This window comes from Nematolebias whitei, chromosome 18 (assembly GCF_014905685.2).
Source record: "Nematolebias whitei isolate Nwh7 chromosome 18, NemWhi1, whole genome shotgun sequence".
Classification (NCBI taxonomy): Eukaryota; Metazoa; Chordata; class Actinopteri; order Cyprinodontiformes; family Rivulidae; genus Nematolebias; species Nematolebias whitei.
In genome coordinates, this window is record NC_056515.1 from 41,354,082 (window position 1) to 41,363,692 (window position 9,611).

Here is a 9,611-nt window from a genome sequence, read left to right on the forward strand (position 1 = left end):
GGTTGGCAACAATAGGAGAAACTGGAGACCCCATAGCACAACTGGGACTCCTCAGACTGACAAAACCCTCCAAATAGAAGGCGAAACGTCTTTCAACCAAAAAGAAACTGTCCAGATGACCTGACTGACCATTATTGGAGTTTGACATAATAGTTTTAAAAATGTATTTCAAAGAATGGAAGTTATAAGATTTCTTGTTTATTAACAAGTCATCGAATAGCCTAAACAATAAACTCTAAAGAGCGGCTATTATACAGATGAACAAAAATAATTTTAGAGCTAAATTAAAAATATAGGACAAGTCTATTTTAATTGAACGCGCTGCTCACTTCAGCTTTTGTAGCTTCAGGTGCTGCAACTTCTTCCACCACAAATGAGAACAGGGTGTGGTGTGGGACACATGCCACTCATGATCCGGTGATCCATCTGAAGCTTAATAGGACTTTTTTTTACCTCTTTCAACCGACCGGTCGGACCTGAGCGTGCACCTGACACACATCAGAAGTGAGTTCTCCTGTTTTTACTTTTCTTTTATACTTTCCAGCTCCTTTATGTCGCTTGTTTTGGGTCAACTGCAAATCCTCAGATGTGTGATAAGAGCAAAGCAGGGCTGGGCCACATGCACAATTAGATGTGCAATGCGCCAGCGCTACTCTCTCTTGTCACAGTCTGATTAACTGCTGCACTCTATTTTATTTTTACTCTATTTTCTTTCTTTCCTCACCCTCAACATAGTAAACTTGCTGCCTCCTGCTCTACAAGTAGATTAACACAATTTTATGTTGTGCATTCTTATTTAGTTTTTTTTGTGCTGTCTGTAACCGCATCAATAGCCCGAGACCGACCCGCCCCGCCCATCAAGCACATAATTTTGGCCCGACCCAGCTTGAATTTTGGGTCTGGCACGGGCTCAGGTCAGAAATCACAACTCTACCTCCCTGCACTGACCCCTCTGGGGGCATCAGCCATTAGTAGGGTCCGCCATGGCAAACAGGCTTTGGGGGAGGGATTAGACTAAAAGCGATTCAACCCTGGTTGGATAAACATGCATCTGGAAACCTAGCCCAGAAGAGGGAAACCGGGACACCTTCCTGGAGCCAGACACCTGAGCACTGGGAAGTTGAGCCTTGGCCCCTGAAGCTCGGCCGGACAACACCCAAAAAAAGGACAGGAAGCCACCTGGACTCATCACTTGCGGGGAGGTCCAGCAAGGTCGGGTGCTGTGGATGGATTAACCCTGGCAGCAGGCGAGGGAGGGTCCTTGGCCATGCTGATTCCTGGTGGTATAAATAAGCTCCTGGGGTGTGGAATGTCACCTCACTGGTGGGTAAGGAGCCGGAGCTTGTGTGTGAGGTTGAACGGTACCAACTAGATGTAGTTGGACTTGCTTGTTGGACCTCCTGTTCACTCTGCTCACATATGATTGTGCAGCTACCCATCCAGGCTGTCACACTGTAAAGTTTGCAGATGATACAGTGGTGGTGGGATGCATCACAAACAATGATGAGTTCAGCTACAGTCAGGAGGTGGAACACCTGGAGAGCTGGTGCAAAGAGAATAACCTTCACATCAATGTGAAGAAGATGAAGGAGATGATTGTGGACTTGAGAAGGAACAAACACACCTACACCCCCTCTGAACATAAGAGGATCTGTGGTGGAAGTGGTCTCCAGCTACAAGTACTTGGGTGTACACATGAACAACAACCTTAGCTGGAGCAAGAACACCACCAGCCTGATGAAGAAAGCTCATCAGAGACTCTACTTCCTCAGGCGGCTGAGATGAGCTGGTCTGGAAGCTCAGTCCTCACCTCCTTCTACAGATGTGCAGTGGAGAGCATCCTGTGCTCCAGCATCAACGTGTGGCATGGAGGCTGCACAGCTGCAGAAAGAAAAGCTTTGCAGAGAGTGGTGAAGGCTGCACAGAAGATGTTGGAGTCAGTCTCCCCACCATCACAGACATCTACACCTCCAGATGCAGGAAGAGGGCCACCTGCATCATGAAGGACCACACTCACCCAGCACACACACTTTTTGCCCCGCTCCCCTCAGGAAGGAGGTTGAGGAGCATTAAGTGTAGAACCATTAGACCGAGGAACAGCTTCTACCATGAGGCTGTTAGACTCATGAATCTCTAACTAGAATAATCACTGTGAAAAACCATATCATGTTGCTGCTGATCTGTTTCAATGTTGCTGCTGATCTGTTTCATGTTGATGTGTTCATGCGTGCTCATCTGCTCACACAAACTCAAGTTCGTACTGCTGTTAAATGTAATGTTTTTATGCTATTAGTGCTTAGTGTATTTTAGTTGATGTTTTTCTTAGTTCATATCTTAGATCTTATTACTGTTTTTCTTTTACATTTTATTGTTGGATGTAACTGGGACCCTGTGTACATAATTTTGTTCCACCTTATGTACCACATGTGGTGCGAATGACAATAAAGAATCTCTGACTCTGACTGAACAGCCCGTAATAACGGGCCTCCAATCCCATACTAATGGAGTACCCCCCACAGTGTACCACGAGGAACAAGGTCGAATGCCTTCTCCAAGTCCACAAAACACATGCAGACTGGATGGGCAAACTCCTATGACCCCTCGAGGACCCTAGTGAGGGTAAAGAGCTGATCCAGTGTACCGTGGCCAGAACGGAACCCACATTGTTCCTCCTGGATCTGAGGTTTGACCAACGATCTGACTCGCTTCTCCAGTACCCATAAATAGACCTTACCAGGGTTGCTAAGGAGAGTGATGCCCATATAATTGGAGCAAACCCCCCCAGTCCCCCTTTTTTAAAAAGGGCACCACCAGCCCAGTCTGCCAATTGTGGCATTGCCCCTGATGTCCACGCGACGTTGCAAAGGCGTGTCAGCCAAGACAGCCCCACAACATCAAAAGCCTTAAGAAAATCAGGGAGAATCTCATTCACTCCCGGAGCCCTGCCGCCTCAGAGCTTTTTACCTACCATGGCGACCTCAGCCACGGTTATGGATGGATCAACCCCAAAGTCCCCTGACTCAGCTTCCTCCATGGAAGACGTGCTGGTGGGATTGAGAAGGTTCGAGAACTATTCCTTCTACCTCCCGACAACATCACTGGTTGAGATCAACAGCACCCCACCTTCACTGAACACAGTGTTAATAAAGTGCTGCTTTCCCCTTCTCAGCCGCCTGATGGTTTGCCAGAATCTCCTCAAAGCCGACCGAAAGTCTCTGTCAAAAGTCCCACCAAACTCCTCCCACATCCGAGCTTTTGCCTCAGAAACAGCTAAGGCTGCACACTGCTTGGTCCTCTAGATCTCCTCAGCTGCCTCCATAGTCCCACTGGCCAACAAGGCCTAATAGGACTCCTTCTTCAGGTTGACAGCCTCCCTAACCCAGGGTGTCCAACACCGAGTTCGTGGATGGCCACCGCAAGAAGCACCGACAACCTTGTGGCCACAGCTCAAGGCAACTACCTCAACAAGCGAGGCGCGGAAAATGGCCCACTCGGACTTAATGTCCCCCACTTCAGCTGGGATGCAGTTAAAGCTCGTCCGGAGGTGCGAGATGAAGATCTCTCTGATGGGTTCTTCTGCCAGGCGTTCCCATCAAACCCTCACTACACATTTGGGTCTACTGGGTCTGTCCGGCATCTTCCCCCGCCATCTGATCCAACTCACTACTAGGTGGTGATCAGTTGACAGCTCAGCTCCTCTCTTCACCCGAGTGTCCAAAACAAACGGCCACAAATCAGATGAGTCGCTGTGCACGACTATGAAGTCAATCATCGCTCTATGACCTAGGGCGTCCTAGTACCAAGTGCACTTATGGACACCCTTATGTTCGAACATGGTGTTTGTGATGGACAAACTATGACTAGCAAAGAATGTCCAACAACAGAGCACCGCTCGGGTTCAGATCAGAGGCTGTTCCTCCCAATCACGCCCATCCAGAACAAACTGTCATTACACACGTGGGCACTGAAGTCTTCAGCAGAATAAAGGGGTCCCCAGCTGGCGCAACTTCCAGCACCCCCTGCCAATGACTCCAAGAAGGTCAGATACTATGAAGTGCAGTTCGGCACATAGGCACAAACAACAGTCAGAGCCCATCCCCCAACCTGAATGCGAAGGGAAGCCACCCTCTCATCTACCGGGGAAAACTCCAACGCACAGGCACCAAGTCGAGGGGCTACAAGTAGACCCACACCAGCTCGACGCCTCACATCATGGGCAACTCCACAGTGGAATAAGGTCCAGCCCCTCTCAAGGAGATCGGTTCAAGAAACCATGCTGTGTGTTGAGGTGAGCTCAACTATATCTAGTCGGTACCTCTCAACCTCACGAACAAGTTCAGGCTCCTTCCTTGCCAGAGAGGTTACATTTCATGTCCCAAGAGCTAGCTTTGGTAAGCCAGGGTCAGAGTGCCAAGGTCCCCGCCTTCGGCCACTGCCCCATAGCATCATGCACCCAACTTTTATCGCCCTTCCTGCAGGTGGTGGGTTCACAGGAAGGCAAACCCATGCTGTTCCTTCAGGCTGAGCCCGACCGGGTCCCATGAGTGGAGACCCGGTCACCAGGCGCTCGCCGACGAGCCCCTCCCCCAGGCCTGGCTCCAGGGTGGGGCCCCGGTAACCCACATCCGGGCAAAGGACAGAGTTCCTTGTTTTGTTTTGTCCATAAAAATCACTGAACAGAAACATTCATATATAACATAAGTTAACTGAAACATTCATATAAAAATAAGAAGTTAACACTATTTATAAGAGGAGCAGACTGCTTTAAATTTAACTCCAACACAAAACTCTCATCTTGAGCAAGCACGAAGGCGACAGTGGAAAGGAAAATCTCCCTCATAAGGAAGAAACCTTTAGCAGAATCAGGCTCAGGACAAGTGGCCATCTGCTTCAACCGGCTGAGTAGGAAAAGATACACAATTGCAGGTCAAGAATCAAGTTAAGGCAGAAATAATATCAAATGAATACTATTCAATTTTAACAATTCATTTAAGGAAATGAGGTCAATTTGTCCTTTAGTAGTCTAAGTCTATAGCAGCATAACAAGCCAACCCCAACTATAGGATTTATCAAAAAGGAAAGTTTTAAGCCCAGTCTTAAAACTGGACAATGTGTCAGCCTCACGGATAGAAACTGGACTGTCAAATCAGCTGTATTTCAAAAGCCGATATGCAGAAGTAAACGTGTGAACGGGACGAGTCGTTGTTCAAATTCAACAAGATAACCACCTAAAAACAATTATTTGTTTGCTCGAATTTACAGTAAAGGTGTGTCTCAGTCTAACATTTGCTTAATAAAAGGACTTTAACAGTCAAATTAGCTGTATTTCAAGTATTCGCTGCCTCTGTGCCCCCAGGAGCGCACAGACAGGGAGGAAAAAAGGAGGAGGAACGCTGCATATTTCTTCGAAATTTAACAAGAAAAGCACCTAAAACAATTATTTGTTTGCTTGACTTATAGCAAAAGTGAGTCTCAGTTGAACTTTTACTTAATAAATGCACTGTAATGGTAAAATTAGCTGCATTTCGCCGGGGCGGTGCAGTGAAATGAAGCTGGTTTGACGGTTGCTCGAAGCAGTGAGCAGAACGAAGGTGGGGGCATTATGGCAAGCCAATTGTGTCATTAATAGCTGGTGAAGATTCTCAGTCATCCAGGACATGGTAAATTCAAAAAAGTTCAAGACAAAAATAATAAAGTATAAAGTATAATAAATAAAGTCCTGTTGTTTTTGTCTTGAATTTTTGGTCATTATAGCCACATTTACCTAGCACATGATACAACAGCATGCCTTACTACTCTGCTGCCATCTTGTGGCTGAAAATGGTAGTGTTCAATTTTTTTCAGTCAGAATGAATGAAAACGGTCATATCTCAGCCAAAAATTGGTTTATAAATATGGAAAAAAAAATCCATAAATAAGTCGCTTCGGCCTATAAGTCACAGGGCATGCAAATTATGCAAAAAAGCTGTGACTTATACAGCAAAAAATACGGTACTTTAAAGTTGACCAACATTTCTAAAGATCCTTTTTGTTTTATTGGTCTTAAGTAATAATCTAATTTTCTGAAATAATGAATTTGGGGTTTTCATTAGTTGTCAGTTATAATCGTCAAGATTAAAAGAAATAAACATTTGAAATATATCAGTCTATGCGTAATTAAAATAATATACTAGGGCTGTATACTGAACTGAGGTTCTTTTATAGAACCGACAGAACTGCGTCCGTCGGTGTATGGATTGAAACGTCACTCTTTTTTCGGTGTCAAGTTTCGGTATTGGCTGTAACGTGTCATGTGGTTTCAGCATGCAGGCAGTTAAAACACCAGACTACGTATTTACACCCAGAGCTGTATAGAGCTGCCGTACAGCTTGTATGTCTATGGTGCTGGTGATGCCCACAGACGGGGTTCACGTGCGCAGTGTGTGTGGCGTCGAATGGCTTCAATTTATGAGTAGAAAGTTGCTCCATGTTTTTCTGCGAGGAGAGAGAAGCACCACAGGCTCACCTCGTCCTATCTCAGTGTTAAAGTCGGCCTGTGAGTGTTAGAGAGCATGAACGGCCTGATTCATTATCTCCACGACCGGACTCTTCATCAAAGAACTCCTAGGACGGAGTTGTGTCTGCGTTTCAGCTGGTGAGTTTACGTTTGTTAACGTTATTGCAGCTTAATATGTGCATCGCTGAGAGTTAAACTAGGATCCATGTAACGCTAACTTTAAGATATTAGTGTGTAAATTTATTTTATCTACGTAGCTAGCTAAACTCAGAAGCTAACTAAAGATTGACAGTAACAGATAAATCTTAGCTTGTAAAACTGCTCATCCATCCAGTCAGCTGCTTAAACAGTTCACTAATGTTCACGGTTTGTGTTCATGTTCTCCTCACAGGAGCCTCTGACCCAGATGTGAGGACAGACAGAAAAGTGAGGTGGGGGCCAAAGGACAATCACAGACTTTCTTGTTAAAAGTTTGCTGCTTCTTCTACAGTGGAGCTGCATGGTGGAGGTAAGTTAAGCTGTAAAAGATGTTGTTGACCAGTTAAACTTTTATCTTTCAGCCTAGATAATGTTTTTTGATCAATAATAACACAACCATGTTATTGCTGATGTTTTGTTCTCATGTCAATTAGGGAGATGATCAGAGCCCTAAACCCCAGAGAACCACAGAGAAGATTCAGGCAGAGACACAGAGGTGCAGAAGTCTGCATCAACTCTACCTCAGTGAATCCTGTGACCTGCTGGTGGAATGTGAGGGACAATATGTCAAACTGACAACCAGGTATCTGTGTGTGCAACAAGCATCATCTACAGCCTCAGAGTGAACATCTACTGCTGGAGACACCATCAGCCAGGAGCAGCTGGTTTGTGTCCAGAGAAACAGACATGTTGATGTTTCTGAAGAAAAACTGAAAAGGTCCTCGGTGTGTAGCAGTGACCATTACACACTGATGTGTCACTGGTTTGAAACTGGTCTTTTGAACTGGAAATTATTTGTTTATTTTTATGTAAGAAAACTGCTGGGAATAGAAAAATACTAAAGTTTAAAAATAAAACTCACAATTTGTACTGTAATGTGTAACATAATTTTATTCTTGTTAGAATTAATATTAATTACAAAATTGGTGCCGAAAAAAAGAACCGTCCAGGAACGGACACCGAAGTGAAGGTACCGACACTGATTTTTTTAGAAACGTACCCAGCCCTATAATTTACAAGTTTCACTTTTTGAATGGAGTTACTGAAATAAATCAACTTTTTCATCATATTCTTATTTTATGACCAGCACCTGTATTGTATCGTGTTCGATTAGCGTATATCTTAGATCCTTGTATAGTGTTTCTTTTAACACTATATATTTACTCTTTCAGGGATGAAGATGTTCACATCCTGGACAGAGAGGAACGATGGTTTGAGAGAGGAGTAAAGGAGGCCATCTTTGTGAAAAGAAACCGTCCATCATTAAACAGGGGTGGAGCCTCCAGGTTCAACTGTCCCCCTCTTACAATGCTGTGATTGCTAGTATCACTCAGCCCTCTGTGAACAGTAAACAGCCATCAGGTGCTAATGATCCATTGTTAGGCTGATGGTCCTTCTTGAGCATGTGATCAGCTGGTTCTGGTTGTCAGCAGCAAACTGGTTGATCCACTCTGAGAAGGTGCTATTTAAGAGACTGAGCTGAATACAGCACCTCAGACTGAGGAAGTCTCTTGGGATGAGAGACGAAACGTTTCTAGATTTTTTTGCTTTGTTTTGTTTTTTTGAATGTCCAGAGGACCAGATTTAACTTTTTTGGATTTTTCTACCTGGATTATTGAGCATGCATCAGGATATATATTTTATATTTTTCGTCACAGACTGATGAAGTCCTCTGGATGAGGGATGAAACATTTCTCGCTTAAAGAAATTGGTCCAAATGACATGATTTAAACTTTTTTGTTAACTTTATATTTGTGCTAATTTTGGGTGTAACTGGGACCCTGAGTACATAATTTCCTTCCACCTCATGTGCCACATGTGATGGAAATGACAATAAAGGTGATTTGAACTTGAAGCCCACATTAATATTATTAGTATGAGAAGAGCAACTTACTGCTCGTGTCCTTCTTTTGGCTTGTTGGCGTTGTGGCCCAGTTAACCTTCACCTCCTGCAACACAGAGACATGAAAAAAGAACGGAAGATAAAAAAGGTGAGATGTGAAAAGTGACTAAGAGGAGGAGCCTGAGGTTTTGTCTCGCTTTACTTAGGCCATACTTTTTGATTGAGTACTTTTTACTAAGACGGCTTCTGAAAGCCACATGTTGGGTCTTTAAAGCAACACAAACTGTTTCATCCATCGTTAGCTATCGTTACATACCTCTGCATTAATCAACACAGAACAATACAGTGGAGTATAAAAATGGATATCAAGACTTCTTCATAATCAGGAATATTTTATTTTGATCTAGTAAAAATTTGGAGAAAAACTGTAGGAAGTAAGGTCCAAATAACAAGGGACTTACAAATAAGTGATTTTTACGAACTTGTTATACTCCTCAAACGGTCCTTCAATACCTGTTGAGGATAAAATATTTTCAACTGAACGGTTTGATTCAAGCTGCTCTTAGGTGGATTCTATGTGGAGAGAATTATGCAAAAAGAACACACAGCATTAAAATGTAGGGGGACAAACGAGCATGAAGTAAAGGAGATCAAAGAACGTTGCATGAGAACATTACAGGGCCGTGAAATTAATTCATACAAAGAAAGAATAAAACACACAGAGCTCGAGGAACAAAACACGGAAACACACGTCGTGTCAAGAAACTTCTTTACTGCATCAAATACAGACACAGCAACAACAACAGCAACAACAACAACAACAGCAGCAACAACAACAACAACAACAGCAGCAACAGCAACAGCAACAACAACAACAGCAACAACAACAACAACAGCAACAACAGCAGCAGCAACAACAACAGCAACAACAGCAGCAGCAACAACAACAACAACAACAACAACAACAACAACAATAACAACAACAGCAGCAACAACAACAACAACAACAGCAACAACAACAACAACAGCAACAACAGCAGCAGCAAAAACAACAACAGCAACAACAACAACAGC

At 44.0% G+C, this 9,611-nt stretch overlaps 1 protein-coding gene across 2 annotated transcripts in view; it reads right to left on the bottom strand.

Moving 5' to 3' along the window:
* LOC119424879 (nucleolysin TIA-1) overlaps window positions 1-9,611 on the bottom strand; it is a 115,457-nt gene that overhangs the window by 86,619 nt on the left and 19,227 nt on the right. For both annotated transcript variants that reach the window (XM_037692393.1, XM_037692392.1), the window contains exon 4: window positions 8,589-8,643. In XM_037692393.1, coding sequence (XP_037548321.1) covers window positions 8,589-8,643 — 55 coding nt within the window. The remainder of the gene's footprint in view (window positions 1-8,588; window positions 8,644-9,611) is intronic.